At 55.7% G+C, this 26,539-nt stretch overlaps 2 protein-coding genes across 2 annotated transcripts; one reads left to right on the top strand and one right to left on the bottom strand.

The window, feature by feature from the left end:
• Positions 1-956: 956 nt before the first annotated feature.
• On the bottom strand, positions 957-26,539 carry LOC111152786 (transcription factor 25). The gene is made up of 18 exons (XM_022511425.1): positions 24,902-26,539; positions 17,049-17,213; positions 16,243-16,317; positions 15,445-15,563; positions 14,407-14,472; positions 10,536-10,618; positions 9,510-9,640; positions 9,047-9,146; positions 8,245-8,338; positions 7,028-7,120; positions 6,829-6,934; positions 5,648-5,807; positions 4,304-4,391; positions 3,421-3,579; positions 3,185-3,275; positions 2,682-2,761; positions 1,501-1,573; positions 957-1,218 (listed from the first exon to the last, which is right to left on the bottom strand). Exons 1-18 carry the CDS (start codon positions 25,091-25,093, stop codon positions 1,060-1,062), a joined length of 2,034 nt encoding a protein of 677 aa, XP_022367133.1. The 5' UTR covers positions 25,094-26,539; the 3' UTR covers positions 957-1,059.
• Positions 19,875-20,410, top strand: LOC111152788 (60S ribosomal protein L39-like). Its single transcript, XM_022511426.1, has one exon. It carries the CDS (start codon positions 19,935-19,937, stop codon positions 20,136-20,138), a length of 204 nt encoding a protein of 67 aa, XP_022367134.1. The 5' UTR covers positions 19,875-19,934; the 3' UTR covers positions 20,139-20,410.

Here is a 26,539-nt window from a genome sequence, read left to right as displayed (position 1 = left end):
ACTAAAGTCTGGGTAGTAACTGACAGACACCAGCATGGGTGCAGGGCACCGTCCTTGTCCTTGTCACAGGTGTTCACAGCAGAGACTTTCATTGCTGAGCCCCAATCGTAGGGAGTCTCCAGCTGGGAACTTCTGACAGGACAAGCTCACAAAACACAAACCACCTCTCCGCCACCGCCACCAGCTCACTGCACAACCATGTCTACAGCACTGGGGGGACTTCCCGGCAGGCTCAGCCCACACGGATCCTGGCCCAGAACAGGTGAGCAGCACACCCGATGGGGTGGAGGTCAGGGCCAGGAGGGTGCCCGGTAGACTGGCAGCTCACGACCTCGGTGTCCTTGACCCTTCCACGACCCATCTGGCTCCTGAGCTCCAAGCAGCTCTGTGTGGTGCTGAGTGGCAGGCGGGCGAGGACTTGCCCCAGGTGATGACCCCTCCCCTCCCCCCCCCACCAGAGGCCCCTAATCCCTGCCATGTACAATCTCCAGAGCCACCAGGACATCCTTCCCAAGGTCCACCTCTCAGCCTCCCTCCAGCCCAGGGCTGCCCTGAAGTTCCCCAATAAAGCCACGGTGACTCTGCCTCAGTGGTGCCCAGCCCTAGGGCTCCGCTGTCAGCCTCTCCAGCCTCTGGCCAGCCTGTCCAGGCTCCCGAGCGAAGCAAACATCTTGGTGTTCTCAGCTGGGATGTCGCAGTGGAAACCTGTGGGACCTTCTCCACGCTGTGGCTGGCCCAGACTGTGAGGGCAGGGCTGCCACGGAGAGAGCTCATATGGGGCTGGGGCCTGGCTGCAGTGACCCTGGGTCATGTTCTCTGCTGGGACACCTTGAGGGCTGGGCGGACCCAAGACCCATCTGCCTCACACTGGGCCCAGAGTCCAGCCCCAGGAAAGAAGAGCCCGTGCTGTGGGAGCGCGACCCATTCACATTTATAGACGACACAGGAGGCAGGCGGACGACACATCAGCATCTCTACTCCAAGGAACTGGCCAATTCCGACCAGAACAGCAATCAGGAACATAATTGTACAGCGTTGGGGCACGGCATCTCTGCGGGCTCAGTCCCACTCCCCGTCCCCCTCGGGGTTGTCCTCACGAGCTGCCTCCACGTCGTGGAAGTGGAAGTTGGCCATCATGTCTCGCACGGCCAGCATCAGCCTGTTCAAGCCTTGGTTGTGGTTTGGACCCCCAGCCCCTCCGTCCTCCAGCCGCTCCCCCTGCAGCAGTGAGACTCGTCTGAGCTGGGGGGGGCTGTCCTGGGTCCTGAGGCCCAGTGCTCCCACCCCAGCTCCCCCAGGACGCTGTCGGGAAGAGGAAGCTTCAAACCCAAACTCAAGGCCAGGCCCCAGTGCGAGGTCCAGGAGCCATGCCTGGGGGAGGGGCTGAGGTGGCCACAGCGGTTTCAGGCAGGCTTGTCCCGGCCTCCTGAGCGGGCTGCAGGTGCCCGCGGCCCAGCCTGAACCCACGTGGCAGAGAGAGGCCAAAACGTGCTCACATACCTCCATGGTGTAATTAGGCAACAAAGACCGGAAGAAGAGGGCGATAGTGTTTCCATGGCTGACAGGACTCAGCCTGAAAGAGGAGGAAGGTCGGTCAGATGGTGCAGCTGTGTGCCCCGCCCTGGGGCTGGGGGCGGGGTGCACCAAGGCAGCCAGCACAGCAGCTGGGGCACAAGCTCAGGCCTCCCAGGGAAGGTCACCCAGAGGGGGCGAGCCCTTGGGGACCTGGCTAGCTAGCTCAGCAGAGAGCAGAGGGTCACCCGCCACGGCTCAGTGGCTCGTTTTTGAGAAAAGCCATGCAAGGGCTACAAAGTGGTTACGGGAGGAGAAGGTTCCAGAATGTGCTGGGGAGTGCCCTCCTGGTAAGACATGGTGCTGGAGCCCAGCTCCACTGGCCATTTGAGGACTGGTGGCCTCGGACTGGCACAGCCCTTCAACCACTCCTCAGGGCTACACCGTCCAGCAAGGCAGCTCTCTGAACCCACCGATATTAAAAATGTTTGTCACCTTGATCGATCTAAGAATTAAAGTGGGCACTCTTTCCCTAGAAGCATGCAGTCCAACTTTTAGAACCTAATTTAGTTAAGAAAAAGCTTTTTATTCTACATAACGTGCTCAACTGAAGCCTGGAGAGGGCACGCGTTCTGGAATGGGAAAGCCTGCCTGGGACTTCCAGAGCTACAGGCTGTGCTGACAGCCTGTGGTAAGGCCACCACTCAGCCTGGAAGGCCACAAGGAAAGCAGAAGGCAGCTTTCCCATGATCCAAGGCGAAGCGCCGTCCCGCTCCACTGCGGCTCTCCTGGGCTGGGCCACACGGGCCCTTCTCAGTTCGCAGGGCCCCAGGCACCGGCAGACTCGGGCTGTGGCTTTGATATTACACTGCTTGCTAGGTTCCGCACGTAACACGGCTCCATGGCGCCGCATAGGCCACAAGGGCGCAGCCAGTACGTTTCTCCAGCTTCCCACTGTTACGTCTGACACCTGCTCTAGAACCCCATGGGAAAATGCTCCTTCATCAGACAAGCAAGTGAAAGGACACGGCTGGCAAAAGCGGACCTACAACCCCGCATCACCCTGTCCTCGGGGGCCTGGGTCTGAGGGGCAGGGAGCCCCAGGGAGCCGAAAGCACTGACCTCAGAGCTACACAAGCAAAGGAGCAAAGCAGGAGGCGGAGAGGTACCTCTCGGGTCTGACGTAGGAGTAGATCGTGTCCAAAGGAGGCAGAGGGTCGAAGCCCATCACAGACTGCGTGGTCACATCCTTCAGAAAGGGAAGCAGACCCACGGTGAAGCCTGGCCGTGCCCCCAATAGACTTCCAGCTGGTTCCAGCCTGGACCAGCCTCTCCACGAGGAATCCGTCAGCCGCACAGAATCGGTCGGTGGCTGCGCGGCTGCGTCTGCTGGACGCCGGGTGAAGGGTGGGGACGGCCTTGCTTCACCCAGACAGGCACTCTGCCCCACTCAGATGGCCAAGGATGCCTGTTGGCCAAAGGGCCCGCGCAGCAGGGGTGGAGCAGAAAGCCACGCTCCCTGTGCCAGGATCTCTCACCAGAGCGCCCCAGGGCCCCCGTTCTGAGCCCTGGGAGGTCAGCCGGCCAGGAGCAGCCCCCCTCTCAAAACCCCAGCTGTGAGGGAAGGGGCCCGCAGGCGACAAAGCCCCCATTTCCAGGCCCTCTCGCTTACCGGGGGGAGGGCAGCAACGGCCTCCTTGACCTCGGACAGGACCACATGCCGGTGGATGTTCCTGGGCGCCCGCTGGTAGAGCACCTTCCGCCTGAGGCCCGGGGGGAAGAGGCGTAGGCATGTGGCACGGAGCCTGCCCTGGCCCCACAGCCACCCTGTGACCACCACCCCGAGCACAGGGCTTTACCACCCACCAGGCCGGGTGCTGCCCTCACCCCCACCGGCCCCCAGCCCACCTGCTCTCACACGCTCCCACCGCAGGGTCCCCAGAGTCCACCGCCTGCAGAACCTCCCGGACGTTCTCCTCCAGCCAGCTCATGGTGGCAGGCTCCTTCCAGAGGAAGTGGGACCTTCCAAGGTATAGGCTCACCAGCTGGCTTAGGGCAGGGGGCTGGCTGTGGGAGACGGGGGCTCATGAGCTAGGCCCACCAGGGCATGGACTCCACACACCCACCAGCCCCTGGGGGGAAGCACAGGGGCCCGTCCAGCAGCCTGGGGGCGGAGCAGGTTGCCCAGAAGGGCTGCGGAGCTGGGATAGGCCGCTACCCAGCCGTGGGGATACACAGGCATCTGCTTCCACCAAGTGTGTACTTTTTACTAAGAACAAGGTCTTTAATAGAATTGCCAAACAGAAAGGGCATGTGTAGGTCTGCGCAGGCAGAGATGCTGGAGGAACTGTGCTGGTTTACTAACAGGGTCTGAGGATGGCCGGCTCCCACGGTGCATGTTTTCCTTTTTTTTTCATGAGGCATTTGGGAAAGACAGTTGGTGCACATACAGCTGTGTGACTACACTAACACCCGTAGGGTTACCCACCCCACCCAGCAGGGCTGGCGCATTGGGCCCCACACCCTGCCCACTTGTCAGCAGGCGGGCTCATGCTTGGGGCTGCATGTGGCCCACGTGCCGGCCGGCGTTGCGTCCAGCCCTCCACGGTGGGAGAACGGTCTGGCCGCCAAGGTCCCTGCAGTGAGCACCTGGCAGGACTCTCCCTGGGGCAGGAGAGAGCAGTGATGGCCGGCTTCACGAGCCTCCGGTCTGAGTGAAAACGGTCCCCGGGCTCTGCTCCCAGGGGCACCCCCACGACCCACCCGTGGGCAGGCACTGTCCTGTCTTTACCTGATCTCGGCCTCCGGGCCGAAGAAGTGATGCGTGGCGACAGCGGCATCGGGCCGCACACTGCAGTACTCGAGCAGAGGCAGGAGCACTGCAGGAGGAAGCGGGGCCCCAGGACATGTGACAAGGTGAGGCCGGTCCGCCCGTACCAGCCCCCGGGGGCCTCTGCCACCTCGGACAGGGTCTCCGCCCTGCTGCCTCCCGGGGGCCCCATGTGCATCTGAGGGCACCCCCACAAGGCGTCCCCACACGTTCCACCTGCGGGCTACTGGAGGGGCCAGCTCATGGGGTTCGGGCTTTGGGTGTAGACACCTGCGACAGCGCTCTCCCTCTGAGCACTGGAGGCCGAGTGGCCAGGGATTGGAAATAGGAGGGCAGCTCAGTCGGCAGCAGGACCCCCGGGCTGTATGGAAACACCACCAGCAACCATTCCACAGCTGCCAACAGACCCGAGGCTGTACGGAACCACCGTCAGTCGTCTCACGGCTGCCAACACCCCTGGCCCCACAGCAACAGCTAGCGCCCACCAGGGTCCTCGCCTCCTCGCTACATGCAACTTGATGAGGAAGGGTCAGTTCTCCCAAGACTTGGCCCGGCAGCCACACGTGTTAGGCCCAGACATGTGAGCAGATTGAGAACGCTGTCTGGTGGGAACCCTCACTGACACGGGCTGCGATCCTGTCCCGGCCACCTCCTCACACCTTCACCCCCTCATCTACGCCCCTTGCTCTGTTGTGTCCCTAGCACCTCGTTATCACCTGCCCTAGGCTGTGAACCCGAGAAGTGGGGACCTTGGCTGCCTCCTCTACCTGGGACACAGCAGGCTCACGGAGGTGAATCGTGACTGACGGGGCTGTGGGGACAGTGTGCCTGAGCCACATGGCCAGTCGCTGGCACATAGCCCTCTGTGAAACCGCACGTGGCAGAAGGGCCCAACTCCACCAGGACCCTGACGGGACAGGAAGCTGCTCTCTGACCTCCTGTCACCATCGAGATCAGCCTGCAGGACTCTGTCCCCACACGGACACCGGCCCACGACTCCAGAAAGCTCAGGGAGGGTGCAGGAGCCTGTGCTGTGCAGTCCCAGGACAACCTTGTCTCTGAGTTCTTCAACTCCCTGGGAAGTGCGGTCTGCGGACCGGGCCCCTCCTGCATGGCTCTGCTGACTCCCCGCAGCTCAGGCCCCTCCCTCTAGAAAAGACCTGTCTTCTGAGAGCAGGTGTTTCTCTGTCAATACTGAAACACTCATCCTAAAACCCCAAGACAGTTGGAAACCAAAGTCACTTCTGATTCATGTTCAGCTTTCAAACTCTGCTTGGGGGGGGGTGCTCACGAGGGTGCACCCACCTCCAGGGAACATGGTGAGGGCCTGTCGGATCAGGGCAGACGCCTGCTCCCTAGCAGAGCTCAGCTCCTGTTCTGGGAGGTCTGCTTGTTGACTCAACAGGAAATAGGCCAACGGCACAGAGAAGGCGAAATTTGGGAGCTGAGACAGGTTCCGATGAGCCTGCAAGGGCCAGAGAAACAAAGTCCGGAGCACTAATGTGGCAAACACAAAGGACGCGCAATTTCCAGATGCTCCGAGTCTGAGCCCTGGCGATGAGCACAAGTGTCGTGCTGGCATCTCTCTACTTGACATAAAGAACTTCATGGTACATCTGGGGGCTCTCTCTTGGCAGGAGACAAATAACAAGGCCGGGAAGGTGGTGGTGGCGGCGGCGGGGGCGGGGGGGGGGGATTCGACAGGGACAGAAAAGAGGAAGGTCCCAGGGGAGGTGGAGTCAAGTGGGGTCACAGGCGCCCACAAGCAGGCAGCCATGCTCACCCACAGTGGGAAACTCGGGAAGCCCGGGTCCAACGAGGAGCGTCCCTCCCCCTGCTGGGACCTGATCACATCCGTAAACGTGGCCGAGCACCTTGCTGGCCTTTCTCTACGTGTCCGTAACAGACAACACACCACGGGCCAGGTTTTCTCCACTAAAGCAGGGCCAAGGTCTCCACAGATCAGCAAACATTCCCCTTTAGCCCTGCTGTGGAGGGAGGGTGTGCTCCCTGGAGCTGCATTTGGGGGCTCCAGAAACTTCTGTAAACTAGGTCCCCAGAGGGGGGGCTCCTCGGTCAAAGAGCCAAATGAAAGGGTTCAGAGTGACTCACGTATGTGGTCATTTCTCAGGGACACCCACCAGCCCCGCCTCATGGGAGGTGGTCAGGGTCACACATCTCCAAGAGGGCACCAGCCCACAGAAACATGTTTTCTAGCGGCCGAATTAAAAACAGAACAGGTGAAATGAATGTTATTACTATTACACTTAACCCTGGCCCTAAAACAGCATCACTGCAACACGCTATCACCATCAAGGTCAGCGGTGAGGCAGTGCATTTTTTACAGTTCTGCCTCGAGGTCAGGACCACGACGGTGGGGGTGTGTGTGCGTGTCCGTCCCATCGGGGCCCCACCCCCCCACAGCTCAGGTACCTGCGGAAGCAGAAGCAACCCAGAGGGAGACCGGGGTCGGGGGGCGCACCCACCTCCCACTCCTGGAAGAGGCGAATCAGGTACTCGTAGTTGCGCGCCCGCAGGGCCAGGTGGTCGATCAGCAGCAGCATGCACAGGGGGTCCTCGTCGGGCTCCAAGCTTGGGGGGTGGCACAGGAGAGAGAGCACCGCGTGGGCAGGGGCGGGCAGCTGCGGGCCGCAGGGACCCTGGGCGTCAGCTGCGGGCGCTTACCTCAGGATGAGCTTGCAGAACTCCAGCGCTGTGCGCGGGCAGCCGCGCTTCTCCAGGAAGCTCATCTGTTTGTAGAGGGCCAGGTAGAAGCTCCTAGACCCAACACAGTTCCTGTGAGCCAGGGTGGCCGCAGCCCCCCAGCCGCACCGCCACCCACCATGCGCTGGTGCTTCCTGGGCAGCCCCAGAGGCGCGAAGGGTCACGAGCGTTCCTCGGTCTGCGGGCCCGGTGATGCTCCGAGCTGTCCAGTTACATGGGTCCCCAGGAAGCGCAACAAGCTCGCCATTAGCTCCGACTGTCCTGTTTTTGGTTTACTGCTCAGCATTTCGGGGAAGAGCCAACCTCTCCTGCCATCACTACCGGGAACCTCCAGTCCCAGGGGCGGCTAGGGCGCGGCTGCTGGGTGTCAGGTCTGCTGAGCTGGGTCCTCCGGGGGGGCTGGGATTGTTACCAGTGGGCACCACCCTGCTGGGCCTGCACATGTCAGTGTGTTATAACCTGTCTCCGAGAACCAACAATCTCACTGGAGAGACAAGTGGAACGAACACAGAACCAGACAATCGTGCAGTGGGGGGTCCAGGTGTCCTGGGACCCAGGCTGACGGCCAAGGTGTGTGTGCGGGACAGGAGCAAGGCTGCTGGAGGCCCTGAGTGGGTGAAGAGGGCACCAGGACAGGACACACCCATCTCCCCCGCCAAGGCCCTGAAGGCCAGGCCAAGGGCAGGAATCGGGGGTGAGGAGCGCTGGTGCCAGAGCAGGGCTCTGGAGCGGGAGACACATCTGTGAGAAGAGAGTGTCACGCAGTCATCCCGTTCAGTGCAGGGAGCGGGATCAGATTGCGTTCAAACAGCTTGATGACGGAGGAACGTAGGGCTGCCCACAGAACGTTCCAGAGCATTCCAAACTCATGGGGCACAGATCCTTTTGTCCCAATATACAAGGAAACACAACTACACACCCCCTGACCAAGCAGCGGTTTATCAGACTCATTTCTCTCAAGGACAAATGTAATCCTAGGCTAGCCCAACCCATCTGTCCTTGAGTCCGGCCCACTTATGTTCAGGTTACAAACACAGTGAGATCCCCTGGTGTGAGCTAGCAGGTGGGACAGCTCGGGGACAGACCCCCGCCACCTGCCCTAGCTGCACCTACATGGGTACTCACGTCCCATCACCGCACTGACCCACCTCGACACACCTGCCACCCTGGAAACGCACCTGTTCTCGGGCCTGCGGTAGTCCAGCCGGCAGGTCCCGCTGGTGAGGCTGAACAAGGGGTGGAAGGCGCACTCCATGCTGTACAGTGCTCTCTCTGAGGGCCACACGGACACCAGGGGAGGGGTCACGGCCAGCGCGCGGCACCTCCAAGCCTATCCTGGCAGGATTATCCCCAAGGCTCACAAAGAAAGCTCTCAAAGGAAGAAGGGAGCACAGCAAGGGTTCTGGAAAGTGCCATGGCACAGCTGTGACCCTGGGGATCACGAACGCCACTCTGTGCACTGACCTCACGCAAAGGGACGACCTTCTAGACAGGGAGATACAAACACACGTCCTCACAAAACCCACATGCACACATCCACAGCAGCTCAGTCACGGGACTCAAGAAGTGGAAACTACCCAAGAGTCCGCCAAGTAACACACCAAACACAGCCCATCCCCACTACGGAGCATCATCTGAATGAAGAGGAGGGAACCCTGAAGACATGACGGTAAATGAAAAAAGCCAGGCCAGGGTGCCTGGGGGCTCAGTCAGTGACGCATCTGCTTTTGGCTCAGGTCATAACCCCAGGATTACGGGATCGAGCCCCGAGTCGGACCCCAAGCTCAGTGGGGAGTCTGCTTGAGATTCTCTCTCCTTCTGCCCCTCCCGCCACCTCTCTCCCCCCCTTCCCCTCTTAAAAAAAGCCCTGGCAATGGCTATGTATGGCCAGCATCTTCTGGGACAGCGCCTGCGCTCCTTCAGCAGAGGGGATGCTGGGCCCGAGGGATGGCAGGGCCGGGCGCCCAGGCGAGCTCTTACCGACGAGGTCTCGGGCCATCTCCTGATCCTCCTGAAAGCGACAAGCATCACTGAGCTGCAGCAGCGAGTCCACGTGGTACGGGCTAGTCTGGAGCAGAACCTACAAGCAAAGCGGGGACGCTGCTGGGGCCACCGGCCGCGCCTCCTGGACAGCCCGCAGCAGGGCGGCAGCCCCAGGCGGGGCTTTCTCTCAGCCGCTAAAACCAGGCTCAGCGGTGCTGCTAAGCTGCGTCACCAACCAGGCCTGTGGTGGGAGCAGGGACTCTGTGCCTCAGCACCTCTAACTTCACCCTCTGCCAGTCCCCCAAGCCCTGGGATCCAGGCGTATAGCAGGGGTCAGAGGAGCCAGAAGGAGCAAGGGCTTGTGGGCCGAGGGGCTGAGGCTGGGACCCAGGCGCGGGGCAGCCTGGTAACTGAGGAGAGGATGGAGGCCGGGCAAAGACGCTCTGGGGGACACACGCACCACGATGTTATTGGGCTCCATGGACTCCACCGCGGCCAGGAACTTGTGCTGGGTCTGCTGGTACTCCTCACTGTGCTCAAAAGCAAAGGAGGAGAGGCCCTTCTTGGACTCCAGCAGCCTCATTGACAGACCTGCGGGGAGGGCAGCATCAGGCCCCTCCTGTGACCCCCACGGGCAGGCTCGGGCATACCCCACTGAATCCCCGTAAGAGCGTCTACTTTCCCACAATGCCCAGGGCTGACTGCCCGTGGTGTGGTCCACAGCAGCTTCCCGCCTATGCTTTTCCCAGGAAGAGGCTGCTTCCCCCACGGGTGTGGCCGGATCACCAGCATCCTAAGACAGCAGAGGTGAGGACACACAGGGCGCCACCCCCCCCCCACCATCTGGCTGGGCTTGAACCCCAGGCAGAGCCCAGATCTAGCTGGGCCCGGGAGACCAGTGGAAACCCTTTCTCCTCCTGCCAGAAATTGGGTGTATGAAGCCGTTTCTTCCTAGGAGCCTTCAGAAGCATCATAAAATAGGTAAATGGTTCCAGGCTACCCTCCTGCCGCACCACGGAGCCAAGGAAACTCGTCTGCCCTGGCTCGGGGCTTCTGCAAAGAGCTTCCCGTGTCCACGTTGCCGGCACACGGGACATGGGCAGGGTGGGGCCATCACATGCTCCTTCCATGACGACGCTGGCCTTGTCTCTACCCTCTCTCCCGCCCCAGTCAGGCCCTATACCCAGGGGCTCTCAGATACGGGGTGTTTACGCCATACCCCAAGTGCTTCTGCACAGTTGCTGATCTTAAGTTCTACAGACTTACTAGCTGATAACCAAGTACAAACTATCACACCTGGAAAATGAACGAGATCGCTTCCTACAATACAGTATCCACAGGAAGAAAGTAGAAAAAAGCTGCATGAAACCCTATTTGAGAAAACACGCAGCTGGTGTACGGGGGCCGGGGGTCCTGGGTCCTCCAGCGCCAGGCCACGGAGCCCACAGAGCCACGCACCTGCTCTGCCGAAGCCGCAGCCCCTCACCTGGTTTGGCGTACCGCGGCCACGTGCTCTTCGGGGTCGTGAGCCAGGTACACTTGGGGTACACTCGCTGCCTCTGCCTCGGCCTGGGGAGAACAGACATGCTCACAGCTTCCCTTCACTGCCTGACCCCTGCAGGGACCATGGAAACAAAACTGTGGGGAAGGGAAGGATGGGGGCGGGGGTGGCAGAGCGATGGCCAGGACACAGGACCCTCGGGGCGCCTGGGGAGCTCAGCTGCTCAGTCTGCCTTCAGCTCAGGTCACGATCCAGGGGTCCTGGAACTGAGCCCTGCTTCGGGCTCTCTGCTCAGTGGGGAGCCTGCTTCTCCCTCTCCCTCTGCTGCTCCCCCTGCTTATGCTCTGTCAAATAAATATATAAAATCTTAAAAACAAAAACAAAAGCAAAAACAGAACGGGACCTCCGCCAGACGAAACTAGAAACTGTCACCTAAATGACCAAACAATCAGAGAAAGAAAAACAGAAAAGGGGCGCCCGGGGGGCTCAGTGGGTTAAAGCCTCTGCCTTCGGCTCAGGTCATGATCTCAGGGTCCTGGGATCGAGCCTCTGCCGGCGGGGAGCCTGCTTCCCCCTCTCCTTCTCTCTGCCTGCTCTCTGCCTACTTGTGATCTTTATCTATCAAATAAATAAATAAAATCTTAAAAAAAATAGAAAAACAGAAAATTTATAGTCCAGCAAAATGGCAGAAAAGCTAAAAAGGAAACAAAAGTAAAACACTGAAAATAAAGACATGGGGAAGAGTGAGCCTGTAGGCGCCCTGTGGAAGGAAGCGATCTGCATCCCTAAGGACCAGGCCGGACAAATGCCACGCCAGACGGGCACAGAGGACAAAGGGAGGGCTCTGTGCCTCTGTTCTGAGGTGGTCCTCTCCTCCCCTCACAAGACGCCACCAGCACAGCAGCAAGTTTTGAAAACGGAAAAATGGTGACCATGAAAAGAATTGGTGCAGCAGGACACTGACGTCAACACACTTCTGGGTGGGAATGACCAAGACAGAGCATGAGGGGGCGGCCGGAAAGGGAGGCCCAGCTCCCGAGATGCTGTGCCTGGATGGCCCCCTCCCCTCGGCCGTGCGCTCCACCTCCGTCATCCGGGGTTCTCTGCAAGGTCTCCAGACCACCCTCTTGAAGCTGTGGCCACAAACAGGTCATGTGCTGTTCACTGAGGCTTTTTTTCTTAAGTAACAGGCAAGTGGACATGTGGACACTTTTCTCTATACTTTGATAATCTGAACCATTTCACTGAGAAAAAAAAAGTCTGAGTAAGAACTGGTCTGTATTAGAAACGGGAGAAAAAAGCATGTTTCTTCTCCTGACAAGAAGGCAAAACTGTAGGAGAAAAAACATGGTACCTGAAAATCATGGTCAAAATCTAAAGAAAACTCATCATTACCTATAAAATTTTACCTTTTAACCCTGAAATCTTGGCCAGCTTAATTTTTCTCAATTAGCAGCAAAGCCAACACGGGGTTTAGATTCTGGGATAAGTCTGATCTTTGTTATGTAACAGTTCTCAGTGTTTGACGACTTCTGGGAGACGCAGCGAGGGATGCTCAAACAAGGGTCTGTTTGCAGGACTGTGTGTCGGAGGGGTGGGTGTTCAGCCTTCTGGACCCCGAGCACCGAGGCTGGCTCTGATTGGGAGCGTGGATGCCCAGAACTGCCTGGTCCCCCGAACTGCAGATAGAGCTCAGCCGTGCACTGAGCAGGGGAGCAGGCAGACACGAGCAGGGCACCAGGAGGGCTGTCCCTGCCGCTGTCGGGGGAGGCGGCGGGGGGGGGGAAGCCGTGCATAGGCCTCTGTAGAACTGAAGGCGCTGCCAGAGAGGACAACCAGAAACACACCAAGTCCACCTGTGTGCAGGCTAAGGGATGAGGGAGATGAGGGAACCAGAGCTTCTCAGGGAAAACTTTGGTGGGACTTCAAGTATTCAGTCGATGTTCTAGAAGCACGCTACTACTATAAACACAGTAACTATAATCCCTGTGAACGACCGTTACACAAACATAAGACTGGGCAGAGATATGAAGGAACAGCAAAGACGGACCAAGCCAACCCAAACCAGTGGAACAGGGTGGGGAGAGACACGCCCTTCAGCCAGGTGACAAAGAGGAACATCCTGAAGTGACAACATTTTTCATCAACGTTCTGGAAGAAGACAAAGTAGAAATCCTTGTGTCCTGAATAACTTGACACCCAAGATAAAACCAAAAACCATTAGCAAAGAACAAGAACAATTGCTGGAATGTAAGACCCCAACCCCACTGCAGGTCAGACAGCAGGGGCTGCGGTACGTGGAGGGCAGTGGAGACCTGGAGCTGACGACACACGGGGAGAGCCACCGCTGGGCAGCTTCACTAGAAATGACCCCCAGCTGCAGGGAGACCACAGCAGCCCGTGCCCTGGGGCGCGTGCACTCCCCTCATCCACCTAGAACCTAGAACCCAGCCAGGCAGAACCAGGTGGTGTGGCACACGGCAGAGGGGCCCAGACAGGGGGCAATAAGCTCTCCTGAATGGTGATCTTGGAGGGGGGCTCAAAGGAAACAATTTTATTCTAGATTGCCCCAATTTTTTTTTTTTTAAGATTTTGAGAAAAAGAGAGCACGCACACGAGAGCATGTGTCTGCAGAGATGGGGGGCAAAGGTGATGAGGGAGCAGGAGGCTGACTGAGGACAAAGCAAAAGCTGGCACCTTGCACCCCTCTCCACCCGCTCCCCTCGGTAATATGTGTAACATTCCTCAGGCACCCCTGACAGCCATAAACGAGAAACAAATAGTTAACTTGCAGAGATCACAATCCTGCAAGACAGGAATCTTCCAACTATCTTGATGTTAATGGCTTGCTAAAAGACAACAGTGGTCTCCCCGCACCTTGTAGGCCCTCTTTAGCATACGAAAACTCCGTTGAAACCTCCCTTTCCCTCACCTTCCCCCACCCGCAGGGTACAGAACTTGCCACCCCTCACAACCCGGGGCAGGCCCACGGGTCCTGTCCCCGTGCTTTAATAAACCACCATTTTGCACCAAAGATGCCTCAAGAATTCTTTCTTGGTCATCGGCTCTGGACCTCAGCCCACCGAACCTCACCTAGGTTCTAGAACTTCATCAAAGGGAGAGAGAGACAAGCAGGGCTCTAAGTGCAGAGCCCAAAGTGGGGCTCAATCCCAGGACCCCAAGATCAAGACCTGAGCTGAAAATAAGGGTCCGATGCCCAGGCGACTAAGCCACCCGGTGCTCCTTGCTTCAATTTTTTTATTAACAACAAGCATTTAATTCTACATTTAGAAAAAATACATATACTGAAAAGCCAAAGCTTCTGCCCGTGTGGAAGCTCGCAGTCACAACCCGCCTCAATGCTGGGGATCAGGAAAGCTAACACCCACCCCTTCGACACACAGTCCTGCAAACAGACCCTCATGCTCAGAGCATTTCTCACTGCATCTCCCACAGGTCATCAAGCACTGAGAACTGTTACATAACAAAGACTAGACTTATCCCAGAATCTAAACCCTGTGTTGGCTTTGCTGCTGATGGAGAAACAAAATTTAATCTGGCCAAGATTTCAGGGCTAGAAGCTCAAAATTTCAGGACCTCCAGAATCTCTGTAAAATTGTGACTCACATGCTAGCAAAGGCAGTGTGAGGGATGGAGCCCAGTGGTCACGGAAACAGTCAAACACCAGCTCCTCCCTGACCCTTCAGGTTCCGAAGAATTTGCAGAACCAGAAATTCGAACCAGAAATTCGAAGGCTTTCCTTTGGCAAGGAGCTTTACCTCCCCTCCCCCAAAGGTTCAGAGGCCTTGAGAATACTCCCGCACATTTTTTAGAACAAAGCCAGTGTTGTGCTTACCTTTGTTCCCCAAGGACAGCTCGAGCACCAAAATACCTTTTCAGCTCTGTGTCTGGATTCAAGTGTCTAGAAAATTGAAAATTTTACAAAAAAAAATGAAATGGAGTTCTTTTACGAGTCTGGGAATTCTGAAAGGTCACATAAAACTCAGCAGGGAGAACGGCTACTCTGACATGAAAGAGAGCTCGCAGGCCTGCTTTCCCCCAAACAATGCGGATCGCAAACAGAGGCGGCCAGGACTGGGGCTGAGTCAGAGCGGCCTCAGGCCTACAGACCAGATCAAGGGGGGCTCACCCACATAGGGAAAAAAAGCTTTTGGAGCACTGGCAGCGGTCTCTTTAGTAAGAACGGGGTTTCATTAGGCATCTACTAGGACAAGAGAGGAATAATCTATCACAGAACGACATCTTACTTCAATACCATTCAAGAAAAGACCATTCCCAGATACATAAAGCTAAAAGACGGGTCCTTGGAAACAGAGTATTTCCCCTTTCCTTCTTTCTCCTTGTTCCTATTGCCTAAATGTTTGCCAATAACCCTACACTGCTGGGGCAACTGGGAGGCTCAGTGGGTTGAGCCTCTGCCTTCCGCTCAGATCATGATCCCGGGGTCCTGCAATGGAGCCCGCATCAGGCTCTCTGCTCAGCAGGGAGCCTGCTCCCCCCACCACCCCACCCTGCCTGCCTCTCTGCCTATTGTGATCTCTGTCAAATAAATAAAATCTTTAAAACAAAACAAAACAGGGATGCCTGGGTGGCTCAGTCGGTTAAGCCGCTGCCTTCAGCTTGGGTCGTGATCCCGGGGTCCTGGGATCGAGTCCCACAGCGGGCTCCTTGCTCAGTGGGGAGCCTGCTTCTCTCTCTGCCCCTGCCTGCCACTGTGCCTGCTTGTGCTCTCTCTGACAAATAAATAAATAAAATCTTTAAAAACAAAGCAAAAACAGCAAATCTACATCGCTTTTAGATACAGGAAGCCTTTCTCAAGTGTTTTTTTCCTTTTCAGGGAGTCTGTGTCTCAGCAGAGGGGAGAGAGCTGTACCTGTGCTCCACATACAGGACGTGCTTCTTGGAGCTGAGGGGAGGCGGCCCCGGGCGGTTGAAACCACTGCTGTCCTCAATCCTCTCCAAGATGCGATCGATATCTTCTAGCCCATTTTCCTAAAAACACCATAACAATATATTAATCAACACAGTAACTTTAATTTAAACGTCGTAATAATAACAAAATTATTTTTATAAGAAACACGCATTATATTGTTTACATTCCGAAAGACATCATAATCCCAATACTGAGTACTACAAATATATTTAGAAAAAAGGAGAGAGTTCAGCACTGGCAGGACCACAGAGCCAGAAGGACCCTTGAAGGAACTCAGTCACAAGCCCAACTGCTAGTCCTATAGGAGTGCCACCTCTCCTGGTGGGACTTGGGACCAGAACTACCAGCGACAGGTCCAGAAGGCTACAGCCTCCTCAGGAGACACTGCATTCGATGGTGCAGACTGAAGGAAACAGGCTTCTGACAACAGACCACACCCAGAGGTTCGCACCTCACCAGTCCGTCAGGCCGGCGGCCTAGAAAAAGCTCAGGGCACGGGGCCAAAGACTGAGAAGGGACTCTGCCAGCCGAGAATGTCACTTCAGATGGTGGCCAGGACGTGGCTATCAAGAGTGAGGGCGTCTAACCCTCAAGAAATGAAGTGGAGGAACATCAGCCAAGCTTGGTTTGTGACCTTCCCTAACCTCTGAACTAGATTCCTAAGGGGAAGAAATCAAAACACGAAATAAAAATGAGTTGCTTCTACCACCACTTTGAAAAACAGCCAGATGCACATACCAAAATTTCTCCTGTAGTGTTTTTCTTATTTTTCTGTTTCTTTTTCTTCTTTCGGAGTTTGCCGCTTACATTAGACTAAGAAAAGAAGCACATTTTGGTCAATGGAAAGACACAATAAAATGTGAAAATCTGACAACTAAAGCAGCAAGATGAAGAGGGACCTGGGACCTCAAGAGACTCACAGGGCCCAAACCATCCACCCACCTGCCCTCTGCTTTCGTCTTTCACTTTGCCAACCACCATCCCTACCACACGCAGCTGCCCTGGAGACGGGGCCCTGCACACCTCCCCCCATACCCCCGGTGCCTCCCTCCCCTGCACACCTCCCCCCATACCCTCGGTGCCTCCACCCAGCCGCCTCCCTCCTTGCAGCGTCAGCCCCCCACCATCCTGCGCTCGGGCAGGGTCCACGCCACCCATGAGTCCGCTCTCTCCGGCCGCACTTGTCCATCACTGGCTACACAAACAAGCAGAAGCCCCCAAGAGACCCTCTCCTGTGCCGCACCATAGCCACACTGCGACACCAACCGGGGCCGCAGTTCCTCAAGGCCTGGCACCCCCAGAGCCCCGCCCACCGGACCAGAGTCGCAGCCACACAGTCCCAGAGCACACACAGGATGCCGAGCACAAGCAGACCCTCCCCGAGTGCGAAGGCAGGTCGCGTGCTAGAGAACCTTGTCGAGGGGACCCTGTATGTGCCCCCTTAAGAGCTTCCTGCAAATCTTCTCCAGGGTCCCAAGGAAACTGTGGAGCAGCTGCAAGGGATGAAAATGACAGCACAGAGTGGGTGCGGTGGCTCCCCATACCTGCTCCGGGGGCGCTCCCTTGTCAGCCACTTCTCCAGCCTTCTTGCGGTCAGCACCTCCACTCTGCGACCTCCTTTTGTTCCCTGACACCACAGCGCCCGTAAGCAGACCATCGGGTCTCTCCCCATTGAGCACAGGTCCCTCCTCCAGGTCTTCGATGTTGATCTGGAGAGACATAGGCGAGAACCAGAATGTTCCAGGTGTCCCGGTCACAGAATAAACTGGGATACTGAGCTGTGTCAGAGCTGAAAGCGGGCAGAGCTGGGGCAGGGAGACCTATGCAGGGTCGCTCTGAGGTCACAGTGGGAAGAAAAACACCCATGTGGATGCGCCCAGCAGAGCTGTGGTTCTTACCTTCTCAACAAGCCCTGCTGTAGGGTCATCTTAGTCAACGAACCCCAGAGATGCCAGGGCCCAGGGTGGCTCCTTGTGTCTCTGTCCTTACAGCTGACATAATGAAGAATCCCCAAACCTTACAACCTATCTCCCTTGCTGACCACCACCCCAGGGCAAAGATCTCTAAACAGCCCATTCATGTTCCTTCCTGCTACCCAGAGCTCTAGCTCAGTTCATCTACAGCAGCCAACAGGACAAGGAGCTAAAGAAAAGGTACGTAGGGACTAACTTACCTAGAGACTCTTCCCTGCTAATAAAAGGAGCTCACACAACAGAACCTTGCACAGCAGTACAAAAGAGTGAACTGTGCACACACACTCACACGCAAACTCTGGAGGCGAGACGGGGGTGCGGTGGGTACAAGTCGCTGGACGAGTTCTGGCCCTTCAGCCAGTCAAGGAATAAACAAACAAAAGAGGCCAATACAGAACAATGACGAGGATGTTTCATCAGCTGGATGGGATGGACCCCATCTACTGCACATCTACTGTCCAAAAATAAATAAAACTGAGTCTTCAATTTAGGGCATCTGAAAAATATAAAGCTCAAAATATAAAATAAAAATACGATCTACTTTAACCCCCACAACCCTGAGATAATTTTCTTATTTATTTATTTGTTTATTTTTAAAAGATTTTATTCATTTCTTTGACAGACAAGTAGGCAGAGAGGCAGGCAGAGAGAGAGAGAAGAAGTGGGCTCCCCTCTGAGCAGAGAGCCCCATGTGGGGCTCGATCCCAGGACCCTGGGATCATGACCTGAGCCGAAGGCAGAGGCTTTAACCCACTGAGCCACCCAGGCGCCTCAACTTTCTTTTTTAAAATTGAGATCCAGGGGCGCCCAGGTGGCTCAGTGGGTTAAGCCTCTGCCTTCTGCTCAGGTCATGATCTCAGGGTCCTGAGACGGAGCCCCACCTCTCAGGCTCTCTGCTCAGCAAGGAGCCTGCTTCTCCCTCTGCCCTTTCCCTGATTGTGCTCTCTGTCAAGTAAGTAAAATCTTAAAAAAAAAAAACAAACAACAACAACAACCTTATATTGGGGGTGGGAAAAAAAAGGACGCCTGGGTGGCTCAGTCAGTTAAATGTCTGCCTTCCACTTTGTTAATGATCCTAGGGTCCTGGGACTGAGTCCCACATCCGGATCTCTGCTCAGGGGAAGTCTGCTTCTCCCTCTGCTGCTCCGCCTTGCTTCTGCTCACTTTCTCTTACCAAAAAAAAAAAAAAAAAGAGAGAGAGAGAGCGAGAGAGAGAGAACAAATCTGAGATCATACTGTACCTGGTGAGTTTTCATTGATTTTTTTTTTTTTTTTAATCTACTGTCTCAGCTGGGAAAGTATCAAAGAAAAGAAAGCCCGAACAAGTTTTGTATCCTTTGGTTTTGCTTGCTTTGTTCACCAAGGGAAATTTCCAAGTGGCAAAGATAAATTTCAGGAGTATATTATGTTTGTCTGTCTATAAATCCATTCCTGACTTGAAAACGCTAGAATCCTACCAAAGCAGCATCTGTCCCAGCACTACCCAATACTATGGAGAGTCCTACTGTGGATACCTTTTGAGTGAGAGTGCCAGGGGCCCAAGTGTGGTCTGGTTGGTTTAGATTTGGGAACAAAGAAAGAAAACTGGACTGAGGCCTCCTGGGGCATTTCCTCTCAACAATGGGGAGAACTGGCACCTAAGCTTTCTCCGGCATTCAGCCAAATGGTACCTCCAACGCTTCCAGTGAAGCTGGGTGCCAGCCGACTCTTTTTTTTTCTCCCCTTAAGATTTATTTCTTGGGGGGCACCTGGGTGGCTCAGTGGGTTAAGCTGCTGCCTTTGGCTCAGGTCATGATCTCAGGGTCCCGCATCCGGCTCTCTGCTCAGCAGGGAGCCTGCTTCCCTTCCTCTCTCTCTGCCTGCCTCTCTGCCTACTTGTGATCTCTGTCTGTCAAATAAATAAATAAAATCTTTAAAAAAAAAAAAGATTTCTTTCTCTGAGGGGCACCTGGGTGGCTTAGTTGGCTAAGCAACTGCCTTCAGCTCAGGTTGTGGTCCCAGGGACCTGAAATCAAGACCCGCATTGAGGGCGGGGGGTGGGGGGGGGTCCACGCTCAGCGGAGAGTCTGCTCCTGCCTCTCCCTCCCCTCACATGTGCTCTCTTTCTCCTGCTAAGTAACAAATCTTAAAAAAAAAAAAAAAGATTTATTTATTTAAGAGCAAGCCAGTGTGTGCACCAGAGCAGGGGGCCCTGCCAGAGGCACCTGCCAGAGAAAGAGGAAGAAAGAGCTGGTGCAGACTCCCCACTGAGCATACCTCCCCAGGTGGGGTCAATCCCAGACCCTGAGATCATGACCTGAGCCAAAATAGAGAGTTAACCGCTTAAATGACTGAGCCACCCAGGCATGCCCCCCCTTATGATTTTCTTAATAATGCTTAATGCTTTCTCTTCTCCAGCTTACGTTAAGAACACAGTACACAGACCATCCCGCTGTGTGTGGCTGATTGTTTCTGGCCATGTCTTCTCACAAGACTTTCAGAATCAAGCAATTCCTGGCCAAGAAACAAAAGCAGAACCGTCCCATTCCCCATTGGATTCAGGTGAAAAGCAGTAATGAAATCAGGTCCAACTCCAAGAAGCGGCGCTGGAGAAGAACCAGGATGGGTCCATGGGGCATCACACGTCATGAGATGGCACACCTAGTTGGCACACGTATTTAATGAAGCTGCATGAAGACCATGTTCTAGCCTCATTCTGAGAACGTCCTTCCTACCTGCCCAACAAACATGTTTTCTCAGGGAAATGATTTTGCTGTTATTATGCCTCGGCACCAGGAGGCTGGTTCAGTGATAAATGGGAGACCCTCAGACCTTCCAACTCGACAGCTGCTGTTGTTTCTGGTCCCTGCAGTGCTGAATTCCGCCTCCTGTCAGATCACGCACAGCACCGTCCCCTGACAACCAAGTATGTAAAACGTAGCTAAGGGGTGCCTGGGTGGCTCAGTGCCTTAAGCATTTCCCTTAGGGTCAGGTCATGGACTCAGGGGTCCTGGGATCGGGTTCCCCAGTGAGCAGGGTGTCTGCCTGTCCCTCTGCCCCTCCCCCAGCTCACTCTCTCTCTCAAATAAATAAGTAAAATCTTAAAAAATAAAAATACAGTATATAATACATACAACATAGCTTCTATGTCATCAATAAAGCTTCTAGCAAACTAAGCAATCAGTAGGTAACTTTGGGGGGAATCAAAAGTTATAGGCAGATTTTTCAACTGCACGGGATTCATGCCCCAGCCCCAGTGCTGATCAAGGGCTAAATGTAATTATTTGTGAAATATTGATCTTCTTCACTTACAGGGAAAATTTCTTTTTTTTTTTTAAAGATTTTATTTATTTATTTGACAGAGATCACAAGCAGGCAGAGAGGCAGGCAGAGAGAGAGGAGGAAGCAGGCTCCCTGCTGAGCAGAGAGCCCGATGCGGGGCTTGATCCCAGGACCCTGGGATCATGACCTGAGCAGAAGGCAGCGGCCTAACCCACTGAGCCACCCAGGCGCCCAAGAGGGAAAATTTCTCAAATGCTATCAAGTCTGGTCATTTTTAGAAGTGGGTCTGTGTGGGTTTTTCTGTTGTTTTTTTTTTTTCAAATATTTTATTTATTTATTTGACAGAGAGAGATCACAAGTAGACAGAGAGGCAGGCAGAGAGAGAGAGAGAGGGAAGCAGGCTCCCTGCCGAGCAGAGAGCCCGATGCGGGACTCAATCCCAGGACCCTGAGATCATGACCTGAGCCGAAGGCAGCGGCTTAACCCACTGAGTCACCCAGGCGCCCCGGGTCTGTGTGGTTTTTAGCAGACTGTTGAGGTAGCCCTTGACTCCCAAAATACTGATTTCTATTCTACATCATCCACAATCATTGCACAGTATGTTATGCTGCAAAACTTGAACTCTACATTTAAAATGGGTGAGTTTATCATCTACACATATTACACTTCAATAGTCAGTTTTTAAAAACAACGCTGAATGAAATAGAAAAATGATTTCTAATCTAAAGCCAAAAAAAAAACCCACCCCTCAACCAACAGCCAGTCATGAGGACAAACTCGTAAACGAACAAAGGACAGTGTCTCTGCTCAGCTTTCCTCTCCTCAGGAGAACGGAGCTAGCCCCTGCACGTCTCTCAGTAAACCACTTAGGGTCATGGTTCTCCTTAAGCGCTACTGCACCCTTCACTTGGTTTCCAGTATCATTTAATATCGATGTTTGCTGAGTGTTGACTAAAGGCTGCACATGTTAACTCCCGTATCTCTGATGACAACCCCATCAAGTAAGTGAGATCATCCCTAAGACCCATGGAAACCAAAGTTTGTGTTCGGTATCTTGTCTACATTCTCTCGGCTTTGAAGAGGTGGAGCCAGGATTCAAACCTAGGTCCTTCTGCCTCCAAAGCCTGCATGCATACATTCTGGCTGGAGACAACACCTGCTGGTCCTCTTAGAGGAAATGCTGACTCACGTGGTAACTTTTCTGCATATCTGGGTGCCAGACACAGGGTGGTGGGGTCACGTTAGGGAATGGCAAGTCTGTTTCCACAAAGCTTGTGCTTCAGCAAGGAAACAAAGCAACACCAAATTAAAAAAAAAAAAACAGGTAATTTGTACAGTATATTCTGTTCATTGCCAGGAAAAAAGAAAAAAAAAAAAAAAAAAAACCAGAAGAAGGGAAATGGGAATGTGGGGGTAACTGTCCTTTTTTTGAAAGATGAGCCCAACATGGGTCTTGATCCCAGGACCCTGGGACCATGACCTGAGCTGAAGGTAGGAGCTTAACTGACTGAACCACTCAGGCACCGCTTTTTTTTTTTTTTTTTTTTTAAAGAGTTATTTATTTTAGAGAATGAGCGTGGGGGAGGGGCAGAGAGAGAGAGAAAATCCTCAAGCTGACTCCCTGCAGAGCAGGTTGTCCGAGGGTGTGGGGCTTGATCTCACAACCCTGAGATCAGGATCCACAACTCGGCAGCCACCCAGGCGCCCTGGGTAAGTGTACTTTTAAAGCAAGTAGGAGGGGTAGGCAAGCCTGAGGAAGCAACATCTGACCAAAACCTGAGGGAGGAGTGAGCCATGTGTCACCTGCTACAAGATGCTAAAGGCAGAGGCGAGAGCAAAGGGGACAGATCACTATGGCTAGAGCACAGCGAACAAGATTATAAAGAAAACAGGAGAGCTTATGGGGCGAACTGGGCCAGCCTGGAACCACTGGGGGGTTGTGAAAAAAGGAGGGCTGAGGTCAGACATGTGCTTAACAGGGTCACTATGGCTGACCACTGTGTTCAGAGACTGCAAAGGAAGAAGAGCAGAACCAGGACTGGGCACAAGGATGGTGACGATCCAGGCCACAGGCAATGGTCACCCCCAGGTGCTGCACCAGTGGTCTGAGTGTATCGTGTGAGAGAGAAAGCAGCTCAGGGATGCCCTCATATTGCTGGCGTGGACAAGAGGAAACGTGGAGATGCCCTCCACAGAGACTGGGAAGCCTGGAGGAGGCAGGAAGGGCAGTGAGCATTGGACACACTGGGTTTGAGATGTCTGTGAAAGGTCTAAGAGGAGACAGATGTTGCGCTGGGTACATGAATCCCAAGACCGGGAAGGACATCTGAGCCAATGATATCAACATCAGAAAGCGGAAGGGATGGGGCGCCTGGGTGGCTCAGTGGGTTGAGCCTCTGCCTTCGGCTCGGGTCATGATCCCAAGGACCTGGGATCGAGCCCCACGTCGGGCTCTCTGCTCGGCAGGGAGCCTGCTTCCTCCTCTCTCTCTCTGCCTGCCTCTCTGCCTACTTGTGATCTCTCTCTCTCTCTCTGTCAAATAAATAAAATAAAATCTTAAAAAAAAAAATTAAAAAAAAAAATAAAAAGAAAGCGGAAGAGGAAACAGACAGCAGAGCCCTGAGCAGAGGTACAGCCCTTGAGTCCCTGTGACAGGATCTCACAGTGAGGTCCACATCAATGTTCCTCCTCTCCTTTCGCAAGTAAGCTCCTGCCACTTTTTCCATTTCTCCCAAACACTCTGCCCTCTGTCCATCTATCCTCCTTTCTTCTTCAGCAGAACATTAACTTGCTTCAGAGACAAATACCATGACAGGGTTTAGAGTACAGGTTTTAAGCAGGAAGCCTAGATTTACTCTGTAGGTGTCACTTACTACCTTGTTTGCACAAGGGGACACTAGGACCACCTTCCCAGACTACCAGAATCCCATGACACAGCAGCAGTGCCTGGAATGTGTAAATGTCCTCCAAACAAAAGCTACTGGTGTTAAAGACTGAATCTGGGGAATATGGGAACCAGGAAGCACAAGGGGGTCAAACGTCCACGGAGATGGCTGACGACAGCACAAGCTGGTTTCAGCCTGTGCACAAGCGAGGTGGGAAAGAAGACTTGGATGTTCTGGAAGAAGTCAGAAAAATGACTGGCAAGGTTAAGGGCACATGATGGGACAGGAATATTGGGGAGACAGACTGCTGCGAGTCCAACTGCGGGAGCTGGGGGATAAGCACACGCAGGTTAATACCACTCTTGCTTCTGTACGTGTTTGAGATGGTTTATAATAAAAATGTCACAAAGAAAGAAAGGAAAGAAAGAAGGACAAGAAGCAGGGTGGAGGGGAGGGAGGGACGTCCAGTCGCAGAAGCAGAACAGGTGGAGACGACTACGGAGGATCTGAAGACAGGACCCGGCCCCACCTGCACCGTCTCTCGCCTTCCGAGGGAAGGTCAGCACTCTGGACGCCCAGCTCCCCAGCTCCCGGACGGGCAGCCCCCGCTCCCCACCATCTACCGACGGGAACAAGCGCGGCCGAAGAAAGCGCTGACAAAGGTCCCTGGTCTCTCCGTCATCTGCAGACCCACCGCCGGCTGTTCGAGCGCTCGGGCGCAGCGAGGAGGGGTCCAAGCTGAGCAACACAGACACGCTGGCTGCCCGCACAGGGCGGTCGGAGAAGCGAGCGCAACGCGGGGCGCGCACAAGCGAAGGACTGACTGCGGCCAGCTGCAGAAACCCCGCGGGGCGCGCACCCCTTCAACTCGCGTCCACCGAGTTGGTGCTGGGCCAGACACCTGCTGCGGGGGACCCAGCGATGAGCTAAACACCAAGTCCTGGGCTGGGAGGAGGACACAAGGCTGTGCCGCGGCCCTGCGAGCGCCTGGCGTAGCCAACGCCCAACCCCGCGACGGAGCCAAGAGCCCCCAGGGTCGGAGACGTGAAGCCCCGCGCCCCGGGCTGCGCACCCGCCTCGACGTCACGGCCACGCCCCCTCCGCCGCAGCCCAGACCGCCACGGCCCTCCTCGCCGCACCCGAGCCCGACGTAGCTACGCCCACCACCGCCCCCGCGGCAGCCCCGACCACGTAGCGCCCCGCCCCGTGACGTCACGGGCCCGCCCCTCCCACTGCCTCCCTCCCACCGCCCCCACCCCGGGCAGCCCCGTTCCTCACCAGCTCGAACCGGTTGTTGACGCAGACGCCCTCCTTCCCTGCGCCCCGGGGGCGTCGGCCGCCTGGACCCCGCTTTGGACCTTCTTCTTCCGCATCATCGTCATCGTGGAGGACAAACTGCAGGGCGCCGGGCCCAAGGGGCTCCTGGCCGCGCTGTTCCCCCCTCAGCCTCCGGAGGGCCCGGCGCGACATAGGACCCAACGGCCGCTGACGTCTGGAGACCGGGAGAAGGAAGAGCAGAAAAGAGAGCGGCCGGCGCGCCTGCGCACTTACGGCACGCTGGCGCGAGGCTGGCGTATCGCGTCTGCGCCCTGAGCTTCTCCGGAACTTCCTCTCGGTTGACAGGGCGTCAAAGAAGGTGCGGGCGCGGCCGGGCCAGTTCTCGCGCGATTTGGGCGCCTCCGCGCTGCGGTCCCTCTGGCTGTACGGGCGCTGGGCGTCTCCGGGCCTTCCGGAGGCGTGTCCGCTACCGCCGCAGAGCAGGGGCGGGGGCTGCCCTGGCTCCGAGCCGTCCACTCGCGAGCCCACCCTCTGCCCTGCGAATACGGGCTGGCCGGGCGGGAGGAACCTGCAGGCGGGGTGGACGGGGAGGCCGTGCGCGCAGGCGGGCGCGCGGCCTCGTGGCGTTGCACCTGTGCGGGTGCACCGGGGACGAACAGCCGGGCGACCGGGAGGGGAAGCGACTGCCCTCGGTCAGCGTCCGCGGCTGCAGGCGGGACAGCGCCCTTCTCATTAAAAGTAAACACGTGCGAACCGAGGAGCTTCCCAGAGGTGCAGATCTCCGCACCGCTTCCTCCCCGGGATAGACTGAAAGCGAATCTCGGGGGCCGTCCTGGGAGTTTGCCTTTTGTTGGCGTTAATGCGTCCCCGGTGATTCTCCTGTTCGTCTACATCTGGGAATCCGTGGTCTAAGGTGGAGGCTCGCCACTCTTACTGTGTCTTAATCTCCTGGGGAAATTTTTGCAATAAAGATCAAGGGCGCATTCCTAGCAATTACGAGGTGGGGTCAGGCATTGATAGTTTTTAGAAGCTCTTCGGGGATTAAAGTGTGCCGGCAAGACCGAGAACCCCCGCACTGCAGAGGTCTAAGTGCAGGAGCAAGAGGCTCTGGTGTGAGTGTGTTAGAAGAGTGGAGACAGCAGCCTTGAGTGTGGTGATCGCACTGTACTAAATTCTTACCTCCTGGGAGTAGCTGTCCCCGCCATTTCAAGTAAAGAAACTGGAATTGAGAGTAACTGGCCCAGGTAGAAGCTGGGTTTGCATGCAGGACTGTGGTTCCAGGGTTCAGTATATGTGCTGCCCAGGCGAGCACTGGTTCCACGGTTCAAATGAGGAAGGCCACTGGCAAGGACCAAGAAAGGGAGATGGGGACAGGATGGGTCATGGCCTCTGGGATCCGTCTCCCTTGACCCTTGAGGTCCACCCCATCCTGCCTTCCTCTTAAGCCTGAATGTTCCTCTCAGACTGGGCATTGGGTGTCCGGAGACTCAAGGAGGGAGAAGGTGTGCGCACACAGGCACACGTGGCTGTCAGCGTGCGCAGGCCAGAGGGTCTTGCGGTGCTTCACATTGGCTGACATGGCTGCTGTCTCTAGCCCCCAGATGCGCCACCTGCTCCAGGCACTCCCCGGGAGCCCCT

This window comes from Enhydra lutris, unplaced genomic scaffold (genome assembly GCF_002288905.1).
Source record: "Enhydra lutris kenyoni isolate GAN:26980312 unplaced genomic scaffold, ASM228890v2 scaffoldscaffold30, whole genome shotgun sequence".
In the NCBI taxonomy this organism is placed as follows: domain Eukaryota; kingdom Metazoa; phylum Chordata; class Mammalia; order Carnivora; family Mustelidae; genus Enhydra; species Enhydra lutris.
This window is presented reverse-complemented; position numbering and strand designations above follow the sequence as displayed.

Bases quoted from the DNA above. Each gene is read 5' to 3' on its own strand.
- LOC111152786 (XM_022511425.1), bottom strand. From the start codon at position 25,093: ATGTCGCGCCGGGCCCTCCGGAGGCTGAGGGGGGAACAGCGCGGCCAG. The intron at 6,935-7,027 runs GTAAGCGCCCGC...CCACCCCCCAAG, and splicing joins TTCTGCAAGCTCATCCTGAG to CTTGGAGCCCGACGAGGACC. The intron at 3,580-4,303 runs GTAAAGACAGGA...CGTCTCCCACAG, and splicing joins GGCCCGGAGGCCGAGATCAG to CCAGCCCCCTGCCCTAAGCC.
- LOC111152788 (XM_022511426.1), top strand. From the start codon at position 19,935: ATGTCTTCTCACAAGACTTTCAGAATCAAGCAATTCCTGGCCAAGAAA.